The sequence below is a fragment of the Hemiscyllium ocellatum genome, chromosome 11 (genome assembly GCF_020745735.1).
Source record: "Hemiscyllium ocellatum isolate sHemOce1 chromosome 11, sHemOce1.pat.X.cur, whole genome shotgun sequence".
Lineage (NCBI taxonomy): Eukaryota > Metazoa > Chordata > Chondrichthyes > Orectolobiformes > Hemiscylliidae > Hemiscyllium > Hemiscyllium ocellatum.
In genome coordinates this window covers 103355121-103382668 of record NC_083411.1, presented here as the reverse complement: position 1 = coordinate 103382668, position 27548 = coordinate 103355121, and the positions used below count along the sequence as shown (strand labels likewise).

The window sequence follows — 27548 nt, the reverse complement described above, 5'->3', positions numbered from 1 at the left end:
GAATGAGTTGTTTTTAAAGAACTGGGTTGTTACCAATTCTCATTGCTGTTCATTAACAGTCAATTTCTTAAGAGCTTGGCTTATGGTTCTCTGGCTATTTTGATGGTGAGCTGCTGATTAGACATTGGCATCATCACAACCTTTTAAATATCCTTGTTTGAAATCCTCCAGGAGTCAGTTTCTTTACTCAGAGAGTAGTAGGGATGTGGAATGCATTGCCTGCAACAGTAGTAGACTCAACAACTTTAAGGGCATTTAAATGGTCGTTGGAAAGGCATATGGATGAAAATGGAAGAGTGTAGGTTAGGTGGGCTTCAGATTGGTTTCACAGGTCGGTGCAACATCGAGGGCCAAAGGGTCTGAGTTGCGTTATAATATTCTATGTTCTGCATTCTATTAGCCACTGTTGGAGATATCCATTGGCACATTCTGAGCAGGATGACCTAAAATAACAAAAATCTACTGAAGGCAACATCAGTTCACATTTACATAAGACATTTCACACAACAAAATGATTCAATGATTCAATTCTTTAAAACAAAAACCTCGCATACAATCAAAGAGGAGAAAAGTAAAAGAATTTAATTCACCTCTTTGTCTATAAGAGAAACTGCAGACTTGTTCAAGATTGACTATCGAAAACAGAGACCAGCGGATTTCCTATGCAGTTTAACTGATAGTAAGAGAGAGGCTCCACATAGTTAAGGAACCACAAAGCAGGGCACCTAACTAGCTCAGGTGAGCCAAGGTGTCCCAGAGTTACATGGGACAGAACAGGGACTGACCTATTCCTGCAGAAACTGAATTTGGGGAAATGGTTACCATATGAGTAAGATAATTCCACATTTAAAGGGTGAACAGAGAGGTTTCCAAATAGCCCAGTTGTTGCTCAGAAAGCTGCCTTCCCCTGATTTAAGAAGAGGGAGCCTGTAGCGGATGTGTGGCAAGTCTGGCTCACTGAAAGCTTTCCACATTTAGAGGGAGACCTGGTAAGTTCCCAGGCAGACCCAACATTAGTGGGTGGACTTGCTTTACCCCAAGTTACAAGCTCATGAGCCTGCACCATTGATGGATGAACAGAAGGTCTAAAACCTACTCTCCAAATTTAGAGGAATACCAAGAATTTTCCCAGACAGAAAAACAATTGTAGGGGGAACCACATCGGCTAGTTTCAAAGAAATAAGCTAGTACCCTTGCGAGTTGACCCACTGCCAGTGGTGGTGCTGCCAAGCCAATTCTGGTGGTGGATATTGCATTCTTCCAACCAATGTATATTCTGGGTCCTGGCCACCCTAGCATTACTCCAAATGCTGCTTAACATGGAGGAGAACTGAGTTATCAGCTGGGATGTACGGGATGTGGCAGGAGGTTTCCTTGCTCATGTCTGACCTGATGCATGAGGTCTCATGGGGTCTGGAGGCAAAGCTGAGGACTCCCAGGAGAACTCCCCTCCCCCAAGTGTCACACCTCGTGGACTGGCCAAGTCAGTGGTACAGGACATCCCAGGGATTGTGATGGTAGTTGTCTGTAACATTATCTGTAAGTAATGATTCTGTGAGAATGACTATCTCAGATTATTTTCTGGATTAGTGGTGCTGGAAAAGCACAGCAGTTCAGGCGGCATCCGAGATGCAGTAAAATCGACGTTTTGGGCAAAAGCCCTTCATCAGGAATAAAGGCAGAGTGCCTGAAGCGTGGAGAGATAAGTGAGAGGAGGGTGGGGATGGGGAAAAAGTAGCATAGAGTACAATAAGTGAGTGGGGGAGGGGATGAAGGTGATAGGTTGGGGGGTGGAGTGGGTAGGTGGAAAAGAAGATTGACAGGTAGGACAAGTCATGGGGACAGTGCTCAGCAGGAAGTTTGGAACTGGGGTGAGGTGGGGGAAGTGGAAATGAGGAAACTGCTGAAGTTCACATTGATGCCCTGGGGTTGAAGTGTTCCGAGGCGGAAGATGAGGTGTTCTTCCTCCAGGCGTCTGGTGATGAGGGAGCGGCGATGAAGGAGGCCCAGGACCTCCATGTCCTCGGCAGAGTGGGAGGGGGAGTTGAAATGTTGGGTCACAGGGCGGTGTGGTTGATTGGTGCGGGTGTCCCAGAGATGTTCCCTAAAACACTCTGCGAGGAGGTGTCCAGTCTCCCCAATGTAGAGGAGACCGCATCGGGAGCAACGGATACAATAAATGATATTGGTGAATGTGCAGGTAAAACTTTGATGGATGTGGAAGGCTCCTTTAGGGCCTTGGATGGAGGTGAGGGAGGAGGTGTGGGCGCAGGTTTTGCAATTCCTGCGATGGCAGCGGATGGTGCCAGGATGGGAGGGTGGGTCATAGGGGGGCGTGGACCTGACCAGGTAGTCACAGAGGGAACGGTCTTTGCGGAAGGCGGAAAGGGGTGGAGAGGGAAGTATATCCCTGGTGGTGGGGTCTTTTTGGAGGTGGCGGAAATGTCGGCGGATGATTTGGTTTATGCGAAGGTTGGTAGGGTGGAAGGTGAGCACCGGGGCGTTCTGTCCTTGTTACGGTTGGAGGCGTGGGGTCTGAGGGCGGAGGTGCGGGATGTGGACGAGATGCGTTGGAGGACATCTTTAACCACATGGGAAGGGAAATTGCGGTCTCTAAAGAAGGAGGCCATCTGGTGTGTTCTGTGATGGAACAGATGGGGAGCAGATGTGGCGGAGGCGGAGGAATTGGGAATACGGGATGGCATTTTGCAGGAGTTGGCGTGGGAAGACATGTAATCCAGGTAGCTGTGGGAGTCGTGGGTTTGTAAAAAATGTCGGTATCAAGTCGGTCGTCACTAATGGAGATGGAGAGGTCTAGGAAGGGGAGGGAGGTGTCAGAGATGGTCCAGGTAAATTTAAGGTCAGGGTGGAATGTATCTCTCATGTATCTCTCCACGCTTCAGGCTCTCTTCCTGTATTCCTGATGAAGGGCTTTTGCCCAAAATGTCGATTTCGCTGCTCCTCGGATGCAGCCTGAACTGCTGTGCTCTTCCAGCAACACTAATCCAGAGTTGGTTTCTAGCATCTGCAGTCATTGTTTTTACCTATCTCAGATTATTACTTGACTAGTCTGTGGGACGGCTTTCCCAATTTTGGCACAAATTCCAGATGTTAGTGAGAATGAATTTTGCAGAGTCAACAGGGCTATGTGTGCCATTGTCATTTGAGGATGTCAGCTGGTCTGTCCAGTTTCATTCCTTTTATTAGGTTTTATAAAGCTTTGATACAAGACAGTGGCTTGTGAGATATCTCAAAGGATGCTTGAGAGACAACCACTTTGCTGTGCTTCTGGAGTCACATCTATGTCAGACCAGGTGAGGAAGGCAGATTTTTCTTCCCTAAAAGTCATTAGTGAACCAGACGGGATTTTGTGACATAAAAATAAAACAAAGAACCGTGGATATTAGAGATCTGAAACAAGCACAGGAAGTGCTAGAGAAACTCAACTGGTCTGGCAGCATCTGTGGAGAGAGAAAAACAGACTAATGTTTCGAGTCCAGTGACCCTTTGGGTTTTTACAACAATTGACAATGGTTTCATGGTTATTATTGGACAAGCCTTTTCCCGATCAAAGTGGTTGTGGGTAATTACAGTGAGAAGTAAGCAGGAACGTCTCACTGTGGCTTGGTGCAGGTGCTCGGGGACACTGTTCAGGCCCGGGCTGATGTTCTTCACCAGATGCCAGTATGACCCCTGCAGCAGCCATCTATTAATCCAGTTCCCCAACTTCAAGGAATCTTTTAGATTAGGAACTGATCTTCTGACGCCAGAACCACTCCTAGTTCTGTAGATATGTTTCCACCCTAACAAGGAAGAGTTCAGGCCAGATCCTGTGTGTTGTGTTTTCTTGGGTCGTACCTTATTGTGTCCAGTGTGGTTGTACTGAGCAGAAAGGAAGGCAGGAGGTTGGGCTTTGTCTGGGGCAGGAATAGAAACAAACCTTGTTACATGTTTTCTGATACCAAAATTACTTTTGTTTGGTGCATTTTCATTTAATCACCATCTTTCCAGAATACAATAGGCGTGGTGTACATAGAATTATAGAGAATATGCAGCACAGAAACAGACCAATGTTTCAACCAGGCCTTGCTTATGTTAATACTCCATTTCAAACTCCTATCCTTCCTCATCTATCACTATCAACACAACCCTTCATTTCTCTCTCTCTCTCATCTGTTTATCTAGTTTCCTCTTACATGGATCTTTACTCTTCATCTTCACATTATCTCAAATTTTTAGATTTAAGATGTTTCCTCTGATTGTTCATTTGATTTCTTGGGCTGTGACTTCGATCAATGATCTCCAGTTTTGCTCTGCCCCACAAGTGGAAATATTCTCTGTGTATCCACTATATCAAAATCTTCAAAACCACTGGTGCCACCCAGCCTTCTTTTTACAAAAGAGAACCAGTCTGTTCATCCTTTCCTTATAGGCATCACCTCATCTTTCTTGAAACAGCCTCATCAATCACCTTTGCATTGCGCTTACTGAACTGTTAAAGAGCACTTCACAGTGCAAGCCATATATTTACATAAAGTACAAATTTTATTCTTCTCCTTGGAATGTTAAGAACAACAAAATTATGTTGTGAGGCTAGCAAAGAAAACAATAGCAATGTAAAATGATATATTTAGCATAACAAACAGATGTCTCTGCAGCCATGGGCGTGATTTCAGGGTGGTTTATTGCTTCAAGAAAAAAGGACAAGGATATTACTGAAGTGGCTGCTGGTTGCAGTGTTGGTTTGAAGGCAGGTGGGTCAGGGAAATCATGGGAAATCATTCAGACCAACACAGTTAGGATCTGAATAGGACAACCAATACAGACTACAAATTCAAAACCTTCAGCAACACCTCTCTTTCCAGATCCTCTGCTTACAGTCACGCGCCACCACTTTATCTTTCTCTCAGTCTTTATCACAGTCAGCCCTGCCTCAACTGAGGGCCACACTGTCTAGAATTGCAAAGGACCCCAATGATATTATATCCTCAGAATAATTCATTCACTTAACAAACCATGTTTCTACACCATTTCAAACATCAAAAACTGTAAGTACAAACCGCAATAGTCAGCATTCCTCAAATATCCCAGAAGCTTCCTCCGGTCTCTGGAACTGCTTGGCAACCATCAGCCAGGAGGCCGTGACAGTCATCATCACCGTGGTGATCGATGACATCATCTCCGTCCCCACTGTCCAACACCTTGCAGCCATGGCTGTTCATGCCACCTCCATGAAGGCTGGCCAGACAACCGCCGCTGCGATCACTATGAGATCCACCGCCGCCAAGACTAACGCAAGGCCCAACCAGAACAACACTTCTGCCCCTTCTGTTGCCAGTGCCGCAGACACTTCTGCCTCCTCTGTTATCACCCATGCCAGGTGTCCTGTGACTTCCGCCCTCTTTGTGGTTGCTGCCACAGCCACTTCAGCCCCCTACGACGTCACCTATACCATGCGTTCTGCCACTTCCGCCCCCTACGACGTCACCTATACCATGCGTTCTGCCACTTCAGCCCCCTACGACGTCACCTATACCATGCGTTCTGCCACTTCCGCCCCCTACGACGTCACCTATACCATGCGTTCTGCCACTTCAGCCCCCTACGACGTCACCTATACCATGCGTTCTGCCACTTCAGCCCCCTACGACGTCACCTATACCATGCGTTCTGCCACTTCAGCCCCCTACGACGTCACCTATACCATGCGTTCTGCCACTTCAGCCCCCTACGACGTCACCTATACCATGCGTTCTGCCACTTCAGCCCCCTACGACGTCACCTATACCATGCGTTCTGCCACTTCAGCCCCCGTTGCTGTCACAACCATTTCTGCCCCTACTTATGCAACTCACGTGTACACCAACAACACCGCCCTCCCCCCACAGATCCCACTGTTACTGCCCCACTCCCCAAAACCCCAGGGTGAGCTTCACGTCTGCAAATGACATCACCCCCATTCACCCCATTACCACGCCCACTCCAGTTACAGTCTCCACCCCCAATCCCAGCTCCAGCCCTACACCAGGTTCTAGCTCCCAGCCCTGCCGAGTTATCACCATCCCCTCAGACCTTCCTCTCACTGAGGCCAAACGATCAGTCCTCAGCAAAGGCCTTACCTTCATCCCACCTCCATTCATGCATCAATGAATTCAATACGCATTGTAACATCAAACACTTCTTCCGCTGCCTTTACCTCAGAGCTTACTTTTTCAATCAAGACTCCAGCCCACCCTCCGAAGACTTCTTTGCTGCCTCCAACATATTCCATCCACCTGGGCACCCTGTGCCGGTCTGTTACCCGCCCTCAACCTCTTTATTTCCAACTCCTGCCGAGACATTGACCGCCTCAACCTAACCACCCCCCTCACCCACTCCAAACTCTCACCCTTATAATGCACAGCCTTCCACTCCCTCTGCTCCAATCCCAACCTCACCATCAAACCAGTGGACAAGCGTGTGCAATGGTAGTTTAGCACACTAACCACTACACCACTGAAGCCAGGTGTCAACTCGCAGACACCTCCTCCTACCGCCCCCTTGACCATCACCTCACCTGCCATCACCAAACCCCATCATCTCCCAGACCGTACACAACCTCATCACCTCAGGGGATCTCCCACCCACAGATTCCAATCTCATAGTTTGGGAACCCCGCACCGCCATATTTTACCTCCTACCCAAGATCCATAAGCCTGACTACTCCAGCCGACCTATCATCTCAGCCTCCTCCTGCCCTACCGAATTCATCTCCACATACCTCAACACTGTCCTATTCCCCTTGGTCCAGGAACTCCCCACATACATTCAGGACACCACCATGCCCTCCACTTTCTCCAAGGTTTCTGTTTTCCTGGCTCCCAACACCTCAATTTCACCATGGACATCCAGTCCCTCTACACTTCTATCTGTCGTGACCAGGTCCTCTAAGCCCTCCGTTTCTTCCTCTCCCAACATCCCCACCAGAACTCTTCCACTGACACGCTTATTTGTTTGGCTGAACTGGTCTTCACCCTCAACAATCTCTCCTTCAAATTTTCCCACTTCCTCCAGATGAAAGGGGTAGCCATGGGCGCCAGCTATGCCTGTCTCTTTGTCAGCTACTTGGAACAGTCTATCTTTCGCAGTTACACCAGCACCAGTCCCCACCTTTTCCACCGCTACTTTGACGACTGCATTAGCGCCATGAGGAGACTGAACAGTTCATCAACTTCACCAATACATTCCACCCCGAACTTAAGTTCACCTGGACCATCTCTGACACCTCCCTCCCCTTCCCACCGACTCCCACAGCTACCTGGATTACACCTCTCACCCTGCCTCCTGCAAAGATGCTATCCTTCATTCCCAATTCCTCCACCTCCGCCGCATCTGTTCCCAGGATGATCATAGAACACATCAGATGGCTCCTTCTTCAAAGACCGCTATTTCCCCTTCCATGTGGTTGACGATGCCCTCCAGCGCATCACATCCATATCCCGCATCTCTGCCCTCGAATCCCACCCCTCCAACCGCAACAAGGTCAGAAGCCCCCTGGTGCTCACCTTCCACCCCACCAACCTCCGCATACATTATATCATCCTCCGCCATTCCCACCACCTACAAACGAACCCCACCACCAGAGTTATACTTCCCTTCCAAATCCAATCTGCTTTCTTTAAAGACTGTTCCCCCTGTGGCTACCTCGTCAGGTACACACCATGTAACAACCCACCCTCCCCTTCCGACACCTTCCCCTACCCCCATGGGAATTGTAAAACCTGCGCCCACATCTCCCCCTCACCTCCATCCAAGGCCCCAAAGGAGCCTTCCACCTCCACCATAGTTTCACCTGCACATCAACCATAACATTTACTGTACCCATTGCTCCTGTTGCAGTCTCTTCTACATTGGGGAGACTGGACGCCTACTCTCAGAGCGCTTCAGAGAACATCTCCGGGACACCCGCACCAACCAATCCCACCGCCCCTTGGCAGAACACTTTAACTCCTCCTCCCACTCTGCTGAGGACATGCAGGTCCTTGGCGTCCTCCATCGCCACTCCCTCACCACCTGACACCTGGAGGAAGAACACCTTATCTTTCACCTCGAGATCCTCCAACACCACGGCATCAATGTGAATTTCACCAGTTTCTTCCTTTCCCCTGCCTCCACCTTACCCCAGTTCCAACCTTTGAGCTCAGCACCGTCCTCATGACCCGTCTCATCTGTCCATCTTCCTTCCCACCCATCCGCTCCATTCTCCTCTCCAACCTATCACCTTTACCCCCACCTCCTTCCACCTATTGCATTCTCAGCTACCTTCTCCCCCAACCCAACCCCCTCCCATTTATCTCTCTTGCCATGAGACTCCCAGCCTCGTTTCTGATGAAGGGCTTTTGCCCGAAAAGTCGATTTTCCTGCTCCTCAGATGCTGCCTGACCTGCTGTGCTTTTCCAACTCCTGACTCTAATCTCCAGCATCTGCAGTACTCACTTTCACCTCGGGAAATCATGGTCATGGTCTACATTGGTACCAATGACCCAGATAGAAAGATGAGTAAGGTCCTGCAAGTAGTGTTTATGGAACTAGAAAAGAGACTAGGAGCATAACATCAAAGGTTGTATTCCATAGATTACATTTAGTGCTACACACTGATGATGGTAGAGCTTGATAGCTTGAGTAAATGAATGCATGGCTGAAGATATGGTGCATGTAGAGGATTTCAGATTTCTTGTGTATTGAGTGGGTAGTTGAATTAGAATGTTTCACCACAACAGAGCCAGAATCAATGTCCTCACAAGCTATTATTGTTAGGGAGGGTTTAAACTAACTTGACAGGGAGGTTTGGAATTGGGAGAGAGAACATTAGGAAGAAGAAATAAGGTGCACAAAAGATTGTGAGAGACAGATAGAATTACAGTAAGACGTAGTTTTGCCCCACAAAGTACCTTACTAGCAGGGAATAAAATAAACTCTAAATAAGGTTTACGGTGGATGGTAAGTTACAAGAGGGCGGCATGGTGGCACAGTGGTTAGCACCAGGGAGTCTAATAACAGACACGTGGCTTAAATAGGCCAGAATAGAAAACATTCCTGGACATAAGCTATTCATGAAAGAGATGGATGGAAAGATAAGGGGAGAGATGGCAGTATTATTTTAGGAAAATATTCTAATACTGCAGAGAGAGACTATCCCAGAGGTATCAAGGACAGAAAATGGTAAGAGGTGAAAAAACAAAAAGGGACCATTTCAATACTGGAGACATTCTATAGGTCACTAAACGGGGAAAGAAAAATAAAAATGTAGTGAAATTACAGAGAAGTGTAACAACTATAGAGAAATAGTATTGGTTATCTTATTCTAAAGTTGAATAGTAATCGTGTAAAGAGTATGATGGAAAAAAGTTTCCAGTATCTTCAGGAGAAATTTCCTGATCTGTTTGTTTATGGCCTAGGTACGATCCTGAGAAATAAGTGAGTCAAGAAGATCAAGTATCAGTGGGAGGAACATTTAGGGGGCAATAATCATGATATCACAAATTTATTTTAGCAACAAGTAAAGATAAAGAGTAATCTAGCATGAAAATACTTAACATCAATAGAAACAGAAACTAGGAGCAACAGTAGGCCCTTCAGCCCTTCCAGCTTTCTCTGTCATTCAATGTTATCATGGCTGGTCTTCTACCTCAACTTCATTTTCCTGTTTTCTCCTTACATCCCTTGATGCCGTTAATATTTTAAAATGTATCTTTTAATCTTTGAATATATTCAATAAATAGCCTCCACAGCCTTCTGAATTTCAGAGGTTCCAAACCTTTTGAGTGAAGAATTCTTTTCTCATTTCATTTCTAAATAGTTTACCCCATATCCTGTGACTAGATTCTCCAACCAGGTAAAACATCTCCCTGCATCTAGTCTGGCCAGCTCCATTACAATTCTATATGTTACATTGAGATCTCCCCTCATCCTAAACTCCAGTGAATACAGGTCCAGTTGAATCAACCTCTCCGTATGGGACAGTCCTGCCATCCTTAGCCTATCAGCTTAGTGAACCTCCTACTAATTGTTGGATTTCTGAGGGGGATGAGCTCTGTCCAAGGTAAATTCAAATCAAAAATTAGTAGGCAAAACTGAAATGGTACAATTGGCTGCCTTTAATGAGGGTCAAGATTAGAGTGGTGCTTGAAAAGCACAGCAGTTCAGCCATTGTCTTTAATGAGGAGCTACTCTAAGTACAGTCAAGATCCTTTCAAGGCACAAAGTAAGGCAAATGAATCTTGAGCTACCTGGATGATGAAAGAGCAAAATGAAATAGAAAAAAGGGTACCTGACATATCAAGTTGATAATGCAACTGAAAACCTATCTGAATATAGAAAACAATAGAGAAGTGAGAAAGGAAATAAATGAGGCAAAATGAGCATATGAAAAGAGATTTACAGCTGACATAAAAGGAATCCAAAGATCTCTACAAGCATTTAAATATAAATGGTTGTAAGGTAGGAATGAATCTAGTTGGGGACTAAAAGGTGAATGTACTCATGGAGACATAAGTTGAGGCCAAATTACTAAATAAATATTTGGGATCTGTCTTTACCAAAGAGGAAGATGCTGCCAAAGTAACAGTGAAAGAGGAAATAGTTGATAAATTGGGTGGGCTAAAAGTTGATAAACTCAATTAACAAAAAGGCTGATGGTTCTAAACAATTGAAAAGTCACCAGTTGAGATGCATTTAAGTATATAAAAGCAGATGTGTGGAAATTGAAGAGGTATTATGCAGGTGAGGGGGTATCTTGAAACATATAGAATGTTGAAAAGACTGGATAGAGCGAATGTGGAACCAATGTTATCATTGTTAGGAGAGACAAGGATCTGAGGGCACAACCTTTAGAACTATGAGGAGGAATTTATTCAGCCAGAGAGTAATGAATCTGTGGAACTTCAATGCCACAGAAAATTGTGGAGACCATATCATTGAATGTATTTAAGACCGAGATAGCTGGGTTGCTTGATTAATAAAGGGATCAAGGGTTATAGGAAGAAGGCGAGAGAATGGTGTTGAGAAACATATCAGCCATAATCGATTGGTGAAGCAGGTTTGATGGGCTGAATAGCCTAATTCTGCTGATACCTTGCAGTCTAATGTATTGCAGAGATATTGTGCAGCCCTGTGTCCCTCTGGGACTATAGTGACTTTACTTACCTTTCAGTTCTCCTAACATGTAAGGTGGTGCCAGAGAATTTCAAATGTTGCCCCTTATTTAAAAAAAATCCATGTAACAATGATCCCAGCAAATATAAGTTAGTCAATTTACCACTGGAAGTGGGAAAACTTTCAGGAATAATAATTCAAGATCACATTAACTGTCACTTAGACATATATGGATTAATGAAGGAAACATAAGTTTAATGACGAGGCAGTAGAAGAGTATAAGAACAGAAAGTGCTGCAGAAACTCAACAGGCCTGATAACAGTTGTGGAGAGAGAAGGTTAATGTTTTGAGCCCAATGTGACACTTTTTAGAAACTGATGGGGGCTGGGAAAATGATGCAGTTTATAGAGTAGAGAAAGGATTGAGAAGGAGCAAGTGGAACAGATAGCCAACATACTCCAGAACAAAAGGCAAAGGCAGTGCTAATGGTAGCAGAGAAAATATTGCTGAAGGGTAGGTTCTAATAGTTGTTCTTCATGGCTGAAAATAGATTAGCCCTACTGAGAGAAAACTCATGACAATCAAGACACAGAGGCAGTGAGGGGAGAAGATGGATGAAGGAGGATGGTTATGATTAAAATGGAGAGTCCATGGCTTGAGAGTGTTGACCCTAATGGTGAGTCCTGATGGCTGTAAATGGCCTCAGTGGAAAACAAAGTGTTGTTCCTGTGGCTTGCAGTGAGCTTTGCTGGAACACTGCAACAGACTCAGAATGGAAATGTTAGTATGAGAGTAAGGTGATGTTTTGGAATGGCAGGCAACTGGATGATCTTGCTCATTCTTGCAGCAGAGTGGAGTTATTCTACAAAGCAGTTAACCAGACAGTGTTTGGTCTTGCAAAGAGGCATTGTGAGCAGCAAACACAGAAAGGAACTACAGGGAAAATCCCTACTTCACCTGGAAGGTGTGTTTAGAGCCCAGGACAGTGAAGACTGAGGAGGTAAAAAGGCAAATAATATACCTTCTGCAATTGCATGGGAAGGTGAGAGAGAAGAGATATTGGGAGTGACAGAAGAGTTGACCAAGAGGTCAAAGAGGTCATTTTCTGAGCAGAGTATGGACAGTGGAGGGGAGGGGAAAATGTGTTTGGAGGTGGTGGAAATAGTGGAAGATGATCCTTTGAATATGGAGACTAGTGAAATGGAAAGTGAGGACAAAGGTAATCCTATCATTGTTCTGGGAGGGACGGAAAGGAGCGAGGGCAGAAGTGCGGGAAATATGATGGACACAGCTGAGAGTCCTGACTAACATGGTGGTAGGAGGTACTCCTCAGTTGAGGTAAAGGCAAGACCCGTAGGAAGCATGATTGTGGAAGGTGGCTGTAGTAATTGAAATGAGTTCAGCTAAGTGGGTCTCATTGAATGTGAAATCCCAGACTGGGGCTGTTAATCTGATCCAATCAGGGAGCTTTAACTAACAGATGTAAATAGGAGTGTCAGACATGTTGTTCACTCTAATAGCTGGCTCTGAGGGAGTTGGGTTCATGTCAAGGACTCTCCATGAGTACATAAAGGGTGACTTGGTGATGGGATACTGATCTCTGTGGAGTTATTTCTGTGGCATCACTGATCAGGATTAAATAGAAATGGATAATCTAGGAGAATGGATTGGATTCCTTGCAGGAAGCAAGATGTGAGGCAGTGTGACTAAATAAACTGGATGAGTTGGTGGATTGTAATAGACTTGGTTGTCACAAGTGGAAACAGAGAAGCAAAGGAAGGAGAGAGAAGAGTCAATAATGGACGAGATGAAAGTGAGAGAAGGGTGGAAATTGAAAGCAAAATTGATGGATTTTTCTAATTCTGGATAAGTTCACTAAGCAGCAGTAATGATGTTATTGATGCCCCAAAAAACAAGTTGTGGGAAGAGTTAAAGTCAGACTGGAGAAAGGAATGTACCACATATCCCACAAAGAGACCACATTTGTCACAAGGGATCATGTGAGAAAATGAGACAAGTTTAAAGGAGAAATGGTTCCAAGTGAGATCAAGCTAAGCAGAGCAGCCTCAGACCACCCTAATTGGTGCTGGAGGTGTAGAAGGATTGTACATCCATGGTGAAGGGAGGTGGCTGTGACCGAGAAACTGGAAATTGTGGAACTGATTTAAGGTGTCAGAATAATTGCAAATGTAAGTGAGAAGGTACTGTACAAAGGGAGAGAAAAAAAGTCAAGATGGGAAGAAGTAAGTTCATTGGAGCAGGAACTGGCTGAAATGATGAGTTTGCCAGGGCAGTCCTGTTGGGGATTTTGCAAAGAAAGTAGGTGTGGCCATTTCCTCTTCCCTCCACTACCTTGGTTGAATATGTTTCATCTTAATAGAGCTGATCTATTTTCTATCAACAGCACTTTATATTAGCAGACATTTGCCATTCTAATCTCTTCTTAACTACCATTAGCCGACTCTACTTTTTTGCTCTTGGACCCTTTTACCATCTGTTTCATTTGCTCCTACTCCCCACTTTCCAGCTTCCTTCCACTCTGAAAAAGAATCATATTGGACTTGAAGCATGAACTCTCTTTCTCCCTTTACACACTTGTTGCCAGACCTGCTGAATTTCTCCAGTGCTTTCTGTTTTTATTTTAGATCTCCAGCATATGCAGTACTTTGCTTTTATTATAATAGAGGGTTAATGGTGGTGATGTAGTTGTTTGAAGAAGTTCTGAAGAAAAATCATATTGGGTTCAAAATGTTAACTCGGTTTCTCTCTTCACAGATGCTGCCCAACCTACCGAGTTTCTCTCACATCTTTGCACTTCTTTTAGATTTCCAGCATCTACAGAATTTTGCTCCCCCCATTCCACATCCCCTCCTCCCCCATTCCAGAGCCACAACATAGAAACATAGAGAATATGAGCAGGAGTAGGCCATTGAGCCTACTTTGCCATTCAGAGTGATCATGGCTGACCATCTAATTCATTATCGGCTTTCTCCTAAAACACTTTGATCCCAATAGCCCTAAGAAATAAATAACCTCAGGTATCCGAACATCAATTACCTGACTTTCCGATTATCCGAACAAGATCTCAAGGTCCCATAAAAATGTTACATCAAAGAGGTGTTACCGACACTGGTGTGATGATCGCGATCGGGAAATCTGAGTGCACCAGAAGGAGAGTGATGAGTTGACTGCAACAGGATATGGGATTTTAACTGGTCTAATGTTTAGGAAGTGGGATGGTGGGTTGGAAGGACAGTCAGAAGAGCATTTTAGTCATCCAATAAGATTGCAAATGAATGGATACAATTTTATCTGGTCTGACACGGTGAGAGTGTTGTCAGAATTGTAGTGAGAATTTTGAATGATCTGTTTCAATTTGAAAGCTGGTGAATGAAATAAAATGGGGATGTGTGAGGAGTTTTAGGTGATGAAAGGACTGATTTTGGTATTTCCAGTGTTTTAATTGCAGGAAATTATGATCAAGCAAAATTGTCAAAAATATCTATAATTACTAAGTTGTGACTAATTTTAAGATTGTAAGTATTTAAAATTAAAAATGACTTCATGTTAGACGTAATTATTTTGACTCTTATACCTGCTGTGAGGCATAATATTGTGTCTAAAGACATATTCATCCAAGATTGATAAAATTGATGCCAACAATGCACAGTTAATTGAAAGTACTAAGCGACCTCCATCTCAATGAATTTTACTTACACAAAAAGTGATTTTATTTGTAAAATATCATGAATTTTTAAGCAATATCCAGTGTTTGTACACATTTTATCAATTGAATGAAATAAAAACTCTGTAAATGTGCTTTTTTCTGTAATTATATTCAGAATGGTTTCCTTTGTTTACAATCAGATCAGTTATCTGAACAATCAGTTATTCAAACAAAATACTCCCCGCCCATTTCGTTCGGATAGTTGAGGTTGTTCTGTACATCTAACTCCTTCTTGAAAATATTCAATATTTTTGCCTCAAATGCTCTCAGTGGCAGGGAATTTCACAGGCTCACCACTCTCTGGATGAAAAAAATTCTCCTCATCTCAGTCCTAAATAGTCCACTCCATCAGTGAGCAGCAGCATCTGTTGCTGCCAATCTTTTGGAAGGGAATTTGAGTTCCCCTTGAACAGTGGTTGTAATCACCTCTGGAAATTTGGACTGCTATTATTTCAGGATTGTAGACCTCTGATCAGACCAGCAGCCTTAGGTCCACTCACCTTTCTGAACCTGATGGCAAAATTGAAAACTATCTCTTACTTGGTCAGCTTGGGGAATAATGAGGTCAGGACCTTAGAGCAGCAGCATTATGCCTAATTCTGGGCAATGCATTATGAAATATTTAAGCAAGGGCTTAGAAAAAAGTTTTGAGAATGATTCTGAAGATGTAAGACTTTGTTTAAATGGATGGATTGGAGAATCTGGCATTGTTCACTTTATAGAAGCGAGAGTTAAAGGGAGACTTGATAGACATGTATAAAATCATGAAGGCTCCCAACATAGTAGGTAGATGAACCATTCCTGTTGGTAAAGGATCAAGAACTGATTCAAGGTGATTGCAAAAATAACCCATAATGTCACCAATAATAAGTCTTTTTCCATGCAGCAAATGGTTAGAGCTGCAAATGTGTTGCTGGTCAAAGCACAGCAGGCCAGGCAGCATCTCAGGAATAGAGAATTCGACGTTTCGAGCATAAGCCCTTTATCAGGAATAAGAGAGAGAGAGAGAGCCAAGCAGGCTAAGATAAAGGGTAGGGAGGAGGGACTAGGGGGAGGGGCGATGGAGGTGGGATAGGTGGAAGGAGGTCAAGGTGAGGGTGATAGGCCGGAGTGGGGTGGGGGCGGAGAGGTCAGGAAGAGGATTGCAGGTTAGGAGGGCGGTGCTGAGTTGAGGGAACCGACTGAGACAAGGTGGGGGGAGGGGAAATGAGGAAACTGGAGAAATCTGAATTCATACCTTGTGGTTGGAGGGTTCCCAGGCGGAAGATGAGGCGCTCCTCCTCCAGCCGTCGTGTTGTTGTGCTCTGCCGGTGGAGGAGTCCAAGGTGGAGTGGGATGGAGAGTTAAAGTGTTGAGCCACGGGGTGATTGGGTTGGTTGGTTCGGGCGGCCCGGAGGTGTTCTCTGAAGCGTTCCGCAAGTAAGCGGCCTGTTTCACCAATATAGAGGAGGCCACATCGGGTGCAGCGGATGCAATAGATGATGTGTGTGGAGGTACTCCTCCACCGGCAGAGCACAACAACACGACGGCTGGAGGAGGAGCGCCTCATCTTCCGCCTGGGAACCCTCCAACCACAAGGTATGAATTCAGATTTCTCCAGTTTCCTCATTTCCCCTCCCCCCACCTTGTCTCAGTCGGTTCCCTCAACTCAGCACCGCCCTCCTAACCTGCAATCCTCTTCCTGACCTCTCCGCCCCCACCCCACTCCGGCCTATCACCCTCACCTTGACCTCCTTCCACCTATCCCACCTCCATCGCCCCTCCCCCTAGTCCCTCCTCCCTACCCTTTATCTTAGCCTGCTTGGCTCTCTCTCTCTCTCTTATTCCTGATGAAGGGCTTATGCTCGAAACGTCGAATTCTCTATTCCTGAGATGCTGCCTGGCCTGCTGTGCTTTGACCAGCAACACATTTGCAGCTGTGATCTCCAGCATCTGCAGACCTCATTTTTTACTAGCAAATGGTTAGAGACTGGAATGCATCACCTGAAAGAGTTTTGGAGAGACACTTCAAGTTGTGGCTTTCAAGAAGGGGAATGGATAAGCATTTGAAGAGAGAAAACACAATGCAGGGCTATGGGAGAGTATTGGAAGTGTTGGGTTCTTCTTGTAGAGAACCAGTTTGGATATGACAGGCTGAATAGCCTCCTTCTGTGCTATAACTATTTCAGTATTCAATAATTAGTAACATGCTTTGGTGGAAAAAATGTTTCAGATCGTCATGCTGAAAATTTCCAGGCTATAAGAAAAAGAACATTTGACAGGGCTAATTTATACAAGTACGTATTCCAGGTTTGTTTCTTTTGAGAATGCAAACATTGACGTTGAATATTTGCACGATGGAGTTCACTTCCTGCTTCTTGCTGTTTAATGGGAATGTTCATTGAGCAGGAATTCATACTGATCTGTTTATTATTATTATTTTTTGTTACTCCAATATGTAGCCTATTAAAAATGTAGTAATGGAATCTATGCACAGTACTCTCTCTGTCCTAGTGTTGTTCATTTTGGAGGAAATCCAGTTTTTTCCATTTTCTAGCTGTACACTGAAAGCTGGCAGTCTGTGCTTTCAGTTAGAAACTCAGTAAAATGTCTGACCTGAATAGAAATGGAGTACAGAACAAACCATACATTGGAATGCTACAGTTTGAGTAATTCAGTCACTGAGTCAATATCCTAGTGTGCAAAGGTGTAAAGAACACAGTATGAGCTAGATAAACACTTAGTTCATTGAGTTAGTCAAAGTTCCTGACTCCATCATTAACCAATCTACATCATCCCTTTCCATAAGGGCAATTAATTCTTGCAATTTTAAAACATAGCCTAATTCTCTTGGTGGCTGAGTGAACTAATGCATTGCAGATGTAAGACTGAATTCATATAATGAAATTACCGAATCATGATCTTAGAGGTAGGTGATTAAAGTTAGGGCAATATTTGGTGCACTAGAATTCATCCAGAGTGTTTTGTCCAGAGTGTTAAATGAGGAGGTACAATCTGACAACATGCTAGAGCAGAAAGTATGGTATATTCTTGTAATATTACAAGAACAAAAAAAAATAAAAATTTATAATATGAAGATAGGGCATTCAAGTCCATACCAATGTTTAGCATCCTTATGAGCAGTAGTCAAATCACATTTACACATCTTATTAGAACATAGAACAGTTATAGCGCCCTCGATGTTGCGCTGACCTGTGAACTATTCTCAGCTCATCCCCCTTCACTATCCCATCATCATCCATTTGCTTATCCAAGGATTGTTTAAATCTCCCTAATGTGGCTGAGTTAACTGCATTGGCAGGTAGGGCATTCCACATCCTTACCACTCTCTGAGTAAAGAATCTGCCTCTGACATCTCTCTTAAATCTAGCACCCCTCAATTTGTAGCTACGCCCCCTCGTACAAGGTAATGTCATCATCCTAGGAAAAGGACTTTCACTGTCTACCCTATTTTATCCTCTGATAATCTTGTATGTCTCTATCAAATCCCCTCTTAACCTTCTTCTTTCCAATGAGAACAGGCCCAAGTCTCTCAGCTTTTCCTCATAAGACCTTCCCTCCAGACCAGGCAACATCCTGATAAATCTCCTCTGCACCTTTTCCAATGCTTCCACATCCTTCCACAAATATGGCGACAAGAACTGTACACAATATTCCAAGTGTGGCCACACCAGTGTTTTGTATAGTTGCAGCATGATATTGCAGCTTCGGAACTCAATCCCTCAACGAATGAAACCTAACACACTGTATGCCTTCTCGTATTACTTCATCCTCTTTTCCTTCCGCATCAATCTAATCTATTCTTGAATGTAAATGTGCTTTATATCCCAATCGCTAAACCTAGAAGTGAATTGCATAGTCTTACAGCTTATTATTTACAAAAAAAAATTACATAGTTCCAAAATTCAAAATTTAATCTTGTTTTTCTGACCCTGGAAAGTGTCAGCTTCTAACTAAATAATTATGATAAGCAGTTCTATGATGTCCCTCCATAACCTCTAAGGTTTTTCATATTTGTGTCACTTCATACCAGTTAAAATCAAAATCAATCATCATTACATTTCCTTTAAACTCAATATCTTTCCTTCTTTGCTTATGACCTTCCACTTGCTTAGCACTCGAGCAGTTATGGATCAGCTCAACCGCTTGAGCAGTTCTTTTGGAACAATTGTAAAGCCTTTATTCTGTCACCACCTGATCATTCTCCCCAGTACAAGCCTACGATTTGCTGCCTCCAATTCCAGGGCTTACAGACTTGAGTGTGCTTGGCTCACAACTGGCTCAGCCATCAAACACCACGTGTAGCTGCACCACATTAAGCACAAGCAGGCCTCTCTCCAAAAACTGCCCACATGTCTACAATTATTTGGAAATGAAAAATAACGCTCACTGTTTTCTTCACAACCAAACAATTTATCACACCAGTATTTCTGCTTCCTCTATCCTGATCTCCAACAAGAGTAGTGATGAGTGCCACACTGAGCTGTGAGAGAAAGTGCTGCTAATAATCTTCCTGTCTAGTTAATTTTAATCTGCCTGTTCAGACATGACATGACATGACACACCTGTGGGCTACATGGGACTTGACCTCAGATGTTCTGGCCCAGAGGGAGGGACACTATCACTGCTGCACAACTCTGTGATCCAAAGTGAGAATCATATCTCTAGATCAATTAACATACTATGATTTAAATATGTCACAACTAATCGTCTCATACCTATTAATAAAGATGAGGTTTTGTCAATATTTTCTAATTAACTTGTTCAGCAATGTTTTTGCACACATTAGAGCAGGTGGAACTTGAATCTGTGCCTCTGGGAAGAGGTAGGGACACTACCACTCCTCCCGCAGTGTATATGGAATTATCTAATTATCAGGAGTAGAAGAAGAACCCACTCGTCTTTTCAAAAAGAAGTGCCTGTCAGACATAACAAGAGGAAGTTTTTTATACAATAGCAATGGATACAATTAAATTGATTAGTTGGCTCATTATTTTGACTTAAGACTATCAAGAGCCAGAACTGTTTATTCTGACCCCATCAGGATCTTATACAAGACTGCCTGATTTGTCACCCAAAACACTGTGACATTAGATTGGGTAGAACTTAGTGTTAAAAATGTATTAATTCTTTCAGAACCATAATTAAAGAATGGACCTTTTTTTACGTCACTATAATCAAGACACCAGTTCAGCTGTTTCCTGCCTTCCTTATGTTCATCAAACCAAAACACTCAACAGTTTTTCACCTATTCCAATTGTCTTTCTGTGGTTTCTCTTCTATTCCCTTATGCCCTTTCCAAGCTCCATTATCCAATAGACCCATCTCCTGCTCCCTTCACCACTCACATTAATCTTAATCCCATTTAACCCCAATGGTATCTGACAATATAAATGATACTCTCTTCTTAGGTCCTTCTCAAATTTACAATGGCTGATGTATGATAGTAGTGGGCAGCACAGTGGCACAGCGGTTAGCACTGCTGCCTCACAACGCCAGAGACCTGGGTTCAATTCCCGCCTCAGGCGACTGACTGTGTGGAGTTTGTACATTCTCCCCATGTCTGCGTGGGTTTCCTCTGGGTGCTCCGGTTTCCTCCCACAGTCCAAAGATGTGCAGGTCAGGTGAATTGGCCATGCTAAATTGCCTGTAGTGTTAGGTGAAGGGATAAATGTAGGGGTCTGGGTGGGTTGTGCTTCGGTGGGTCGGTGTGGACTTGTTGGGCCGAAGGGCCTGTTTCCACACAATAAGTAATCTAATCTAAATATATCATATTTGAAAAGTGGGATAAACATCCCCCCAACATAAGTTCATTTTATAATTGATATTTCCTCAATGCTTTATCCATTTCATTCTTTTCTTTTAGATGCTGCCATGGAAGACACATAGAATTATATCTGGTAAGGATCTTTCAACTGTTTTACAAATTGGGTATCATAAAATTGCATGAAAATAACCCACTGTGTTACTGATGACCAGTGAGCATGCCAGTGAGATTCATATATGTTGGAGATACTTCTTCATGGCATTAGTGAGATGTGTTTGATACTGATGAGTTGTTTATAGTCAACAGTGTTCAATTATTCCATGCATTGTCCTTTTGAATCAATGAGGGTTTGGAGGGATATGGGCCTGGTGCTGGCAGGTGGGACTAGATTGGGTTGGGATATCTGGTCGGCATGGATGGGTTGGACAGAAGGGTCTGTTTCCATGCTGTACATCTCTATGACTCTATAACTCAGCACTATAAAGGAGATGTGTCCAAATTAGCCAGTCACTACATATTGCTTGGTAATGAACCTTAAATTCTGAGAAATTTATGAAGCAAAGTTTGGATCAAAATATCATTAGTTCAACTGCCCATGTCCCTACTCTGCCTCTTTGTCTACTGAAGGCCTAAGATCTTGCTGGGTTCCAACAGTATCAAAGTCTCTGCCACCCAGAATCTCTCTTTGCAGAATTTGACATTATTTCTGCACTCCTTCATCCTGGCCTTTTGAGTATCCCTGATTTTAACCACATCACCCTTGGTTGATGCACCTTCAGCTGTCAAAGCCTTAAGTTCTGAAATTACATCCCTAAATCTCTCTGCCTCTTTTTTTCACTTTCTTCCTGAAGATGCTCCTTAAAACCTACTTCGTTGATTGATCTTTTGGTTACCTGACCTAACAGCTCCTTATAATGCTCCGTGTAATTTTATAAACCTTATAACATTTGGATACATTAAAGGCATTATATAAATGAAACAATCAGATGTATAACCTGGGAATTTCCACAGAACAATTCCAGTTCAAAATATTTACCGTTTGTGAACATTGTGTGGTTTTTCTCAGGGAAATTTGATAAATGTTTGTAGGTGTCTTCTGTCTAGTGTTAGTCCCATTTTTTCATATTTGATGATGGGTGCATGTGAGTGGGGAATTTTTTTTTCCCAAGTCAAATGACTGGTTAGAATTTTGGAATTAAATAAACACTCTGACATTTAGATATGTGGCCCACAAAGGAGGAAAAAGATTAACTAAGGTTCCTACTCCTGGTTACTTCCTCTCATCTTAACTGATTAGGAAGTTCAAATATTGATGTCAGGTGGAACTCAAGAGGAAGGGACTGAAATCATGGGTCCTGGTTCTGTTCCTGGCTCAAGACCCCAGCCCCTGCCTCAGACTCAAGCACACCAGCTCCTCTACTGACCTGAGCACAGTGGGCTACCTAGAGCCCTGATGTACCCTCCTGTCCCATTCACTGGGGACACCTGATGTTATGGCTCAAAGAGTAGAATGTTCTGATGTCCCAAGTAAGTGCAGGAATGGAAACCTGAAGACGAATTTGAGGACCTGATACCAGCCGCCTCTGGTAATAACCCAGCCTCGAGCAGGGCACTTATCATTTGGGAAATCAGAAAGGAGATCCTGTCACGGTTACTTGGAGGTATGTGGATGATTGCACACTGCCTGCCCTTCCTGTCCATGCTGCCATTATGTTGTGCAAGGTAAAAGCTTTTAAGGAATTAATGTTTCTGTCAAATTGACTCCACCCATTCTGCTTGTCATTCAGAATCTGTGGGTGGAGAAAGGGAGTTCTATTCAGGCTCATTCAGAAGGTTAGGAGGAATGGGATTCAGGGGAACTTAGCTGTCTGGATACAGAATTGGCTGGCCAACAGAAGACAGCGAGCGGTAGTACAAGGAAAATATTCTGCTGGAAGTCTGTGGTGAATGGTGTTCCACAGGGCTCTGTCTTTGGGCTTCTAATTTTTATTAATGACTTGGATGAGGGGATTGAAGGATGGGTCAGCAAGTTTGCAGACGACACAAAGGTTGGAGGTGTCGTTGAAGTATAGAGGGCTATTGTAGGTTGCAGCGGGACATTGACAGGATGCAGAGATGGGCTGAGAGGTGGCAGATGGAGTTCAACCTAGATAAATGCGAGGTGATGCATTTTGGGAGGTCAAATTTGAAAGCTGAGTACAGGATTAAGGATAGGATTCTTGGCAGTGTGGAGGAACAGAGGGATCTTGGTGTGCAGGTACATAGATCCCTTAAAATGGCCACCCAAGTGGGCTGGGTTGTTAAGAAAGCATATGGTGTTTTGGCTTTCATTAACAGGGGTATTGAGTTTAAGAGTCATGAGAGCTTGTTGCAGCTCTACAAAACTTTGGTTAGACAGCACTTGGAATACTGTGTCCAGTTCTGGTCTCCCGATTATAGGAAAGATGTGGATGCTTTGGAGAGGGTTCAGAGGAGGTTTACCAGGATGCTGTCTGGACTGGAGGGCTTATCTTATGGAGAGAGGTTGACTGAGCTCAGACTTTTTTCATTGGAGAAAAGGAGGAGGAGAGGGAACCTAATTGAGATATACAAGATAATGAGAGGCATAGACAGAGTCGATAGCCAGAGACTATTTCCCAGGGCAGAAATGACTAACGCGAGGGGACATAGTTTTAAGCTGGTTGGAGGAAAGTATAGAGGGGATTTCAGAGGCGGGTTCTTTACACAGAGAGTTGTGAGAGCATGGAATGCATTGCCAGCAGCACTTGTGGAAGCAAGGTCATTGGGGACATTTAAGAGACTACTGGACATGCATATGGTCACAGAAATTTGAGGGTGTACACATGAGGATCAGTGGTCAGCACAACACCATGGGCTGAAGGGCCTATTCTGTGCTGTACTGTCCTATGTTCTATGTTCTATTCATTTTTTGGGGGAGCAGATGTATCTGTATTTGCTCCTGGAGGTCTTAGTAATTATACCTGACCAACTATAGTTATATTCATTGCTAATATGCAATAACCTTGTTCTTTTATAAGAATATTGCTTCTCTTGTAAGTACTCTGGAAACAAATACAGATACATCTGCTCCCTCCAAAATTAGAACTGAACTCCATTTCTCCACGTACAGATTCTGAATGACAAGCAGAATGGGTGGAGTCAATGTGACAGAAACATTAATTCCTTCAAAGCCTCTACTATCAGCCACTATATTGAAGAAAGACAAAGGAAGGTCAGTGTCAGTGAACCAACTCAAACAACCCTTACGCAGTACCACAAGAAGTGACAAATATCACAAAGTGTCAGAAACAGTTCTCTCGAAAAGCACTACAACTCATAAGCTGGAATAACCATCTTGTTATCATTCCTCTGTGTCCTCAGACCCTTGGTGACCCCAGCCTTGGGTTGGTGATGTTGATAGCTGTCACAGCTCCCTCAGTAATGCTGCCAACAATGACTATTCTGATTGGCAACTTTTGGAGGAAGAGTGGAGTAGGATATCTGTCTTTGATTGACATTTAATTCAGCGGGTCTTCCAGGTCAGGCTGAGCTTTCTGTCCTCACAAACTGTCATTACACTTCAGCTTTTTTGTTTTGATATCTTAGGCTGTGCCATCTTTGAATATGGGGATAATTGCAGTGGTACCTCTTCTGGTTAGTTGTTTAATTGTGCACCATGATTCATTTATGGATGTGGCTATATTGCAAGTTGGTTGTGGGATTGCTTAGCTCTATCACATGCCAGTTCTGATGTTTTGCATATATGTAGTCCTGCGTTGCAGCTTCATCATGTCAGTAACTCATTTTTAGGTTTGTTTTTTGCTGCTCATTGTATGCCCTCCTGCATTCTCCATTGAACTAGGGGTGATACACTGACTTGATGATAATGATAGATGGGGGATATTCTGGGCCATAAGGTTACAGATTGTGGTTCATTTTAATTCTATCACTGCTGATGGGAAATAGCACCTCATGGATATCCTGTTTTGAGTTGCTTGATCTGTCGTAAGGTTGTAAGAAATAGAAACATGAATAGATAATTTTTACCCAATGAACCTGCTCCATACTTCAGTAAGACCATGACTGATTGATTGGATTGCGGCTTTAATTCCAATTTCATGTCTGTTCCCCATATTGTGTCAATCAAAGATCTGCCTAACTCAGCCTTGTATATATTCAATGAGCCAGACTCCACTAAATTAAAAACATTGCATAATCTTTCGATAGAAAAAAATGAATTTCCTACATACCCCCTCCACAGCCTCATACTTTTACATTACTCATTCAGGTTTCCCTGCAACATTGCTAGTACTTCCCAACTTCTTTTCCTTGTTGGTCCCCTCAAAATGCATCATCTACACTTTTCAGAATTAAATTCCAGTTATCAATGTACTGCCCATCTGACCAGCTCTTCTATATTATCCTGCATTCTTATTGTTTCCTCCTTGCTATTTACCACATCAATTTTTGCATTATCTGAGAGCTTACAGATCATACCTCCTACACTCATTTCCAGATCATACAATAACAGTAAAGGACCCAGTACCTGGGAGGGTAATTGAGGCAAGAAACCTCAAAATCTTTAAAACATAGTTAGATGAGCATTTATAGAGTCATAGAGTTATACAGCACAGAAACAGACCCTTCAGTCCAACTCATCCATGCCGACCAGATATCCCAACCCAATCTAGTCCCACCTGCCAGCACCTGGCCCGTATCCCTCCAAACCCTTCCTATTCATATACCTATCCAGATGCCTTTTAAATGTTGCAATTGTACCAGCCTCCACCACTTCCTCTAGAAGCCCATTCCACACATGCACCACCCTGTGAGTGAAAAAGTTGCCCCTTAGGTCTCTCTTATATCTTTCCCCTCTCACCTTAAACCTATGCCCTCTAGTTCTGGACTCCCCAACCCCAGGGAAAAGACCTTGCCTATTTACCCTATCAATGCCCCTCATGATTTTATAAGGTCACCCCTCAGCCTCCCAAGCTCCAGTGAAAATAGCCCTAGCCTATTCAACCTCTCCCTATAGCTGAAATCGTCCAACCCTGGCAACGTCCTTGTAAATCTTCTCTGAATCCTTTCAAGTTTCACATCATCCTTTCGATAGGGAGAAGACCAGAATTGCATGCAATATTTCAACAGTGACCTAACCAATGTCCTGTACAGCCACAACATGACCTCCCAACTCCTGGTCAATAATCTGACCAATAAAGGAAAGTGTACCAAACGCCTTCTTCACTATCCTATCCACCTATGACTCTACTTGCAAGGAGTTATGAACCTGCACACCAAGGTCTCTTTGTTTAGCAACATTCCCTAGGACCTTACCATTAAGTGTATAAGTCCTGCTAAGATTTGCTTTCCCAAAAGGCAGCACCTCGACTTTATCTAAATTAAACTTCTTCTGCCACTACTCAGCCCATTGGCCCATCTGGTCCAGATCCTGTTGTAATCTGAGGTAACCCTCTTCGCTGTCCACCACACCTCCAATTTTGGTGTTATCTGCAAACTTACTAATTATATCCCTCATGCTCATATCCAAATCATTTATATCAATGATGAAATGTGGTGGACACAGCATCGATCCTTGTGGCACTCCAATGGTCACAGGCCTCCAGTTAGAAAAGCAACTCTCCACCACCACCCCCGTCTTCTACCTTTGAGCCAGTTCTGTATCCAAATGTAGTTCTCCCTGTATTGCATGAGCTCTAACCTTGCTAACCAGTCTCCCATGGGATCATTGTAGAATACCTTACTGAAGTATACCACCCTGCCCTCATCATTCCTGTTTGTTATTTCTTCAAAAAAACTCAATCAAGTTTGTGAGACATGATTTCCCACACACAAAGCCATGTTGACTATCCCTTATCAGTCTTTGGCTTTCCAAATACATGTACATCCTGTCCCTCAGGATTCCCTCCAACAACTTGCCCACCACTGACGTCAGGCTCACTGGTCTATAGTTCCCTGGTTTATCCTTACCACCTTTCTTAAATAGTGACACCACGTTAGCCAACCTCCAGTCTTCTGGCACCTCACCTGCGACTACTGATGACACAAATATTTCAGTAAGAGGCCCAGTAATCACTTCTCTAGCTTCCCACAGAGTTCTAGGGTACAGCTGATCAGGGCCTGGGGATTTATCCTTTTGAATGCATTTCAAGACATCCAGCACTTCCTCCTCTGCAATATGGACATTTTGCAAGGTGTCACCATCTATTTCCCTACATTCTATATCTTCCATGTCCTTTGCCACAGTAAACATTAATGTAAAATACTCGTTTAGTATCTCGCTCATCTCCTGTGGCTCCACATAAAGGCCACCTTGCTGAGCATTGAGGGGCCCTATTCTCTCCCTAGTTACCCTTTTGTGCTTAATATATTTGTAAATGCCCTTTGGATTCTCCTTAATTCTATTTGCCAAAGCTATCTCATATCCCCATTTTGCCCTCCTGATTTCCCTCTTAAGTATACTCTTACTGCCTTTATACTCTTCTAAGGATTCACTCAATCTACCCTGTCTATACTTGACATATGCTTCCTTCTTTTTCTTAACCAAATCCTCAATTTCTTTAGTCATTCAGCATTCCCTATACAGACTAACCTTTCCTTTCACCCTGACAGGAATATACTGTCTCTGGATTCTCATTATCTCATTTCTGAAGGCTTCCAATTTTCCAGCTGTCCCTTTAACTGTAAACATCTGCCCCCAATCAGCCTTTGAAAGTTCTTGCCAATAACCATCAAAATTACCCTTTTTCCAATTTAGAAATTCAACTTTTAGATCTGGTCTATCCTTTTCCATCACTATTTTAAAACAAATAGAATTATGGTCACTGGCCCCAAAATGCTCAGTCACCTGTCCTGTCTTATTTGCCAAAGTAGGACAAGTTTTGCACCTTCTCTAGTAGGTA

At 43.6% G+C, this 27548-nt stretch overlaps 1 protein-coding gene across 2 annotated transcripts in view; it reads left to right on the top strand.

The window, feature by feature from the left end:
- stard8 (StAR related lipid transfer domain containing 8) overlaps positions 1 to 27548 on the top strand; it is a 215053-nt gene that overhangs the window by 53565 nt on the left and 133940 nt on the right. For both annotated transcript variants that reach the window (XM_060832773.1, XM_060832771.1), the window contains one exon: positions 20728 to 20761. In XM_060832773.1, the coding sequence (XP_060688756.1) occupies positions 20728 to 20761 (34 nt within the window). The remainder of the gene's footprint in view (positions 1 to 20727; positions 20762 to 27548) is intronic.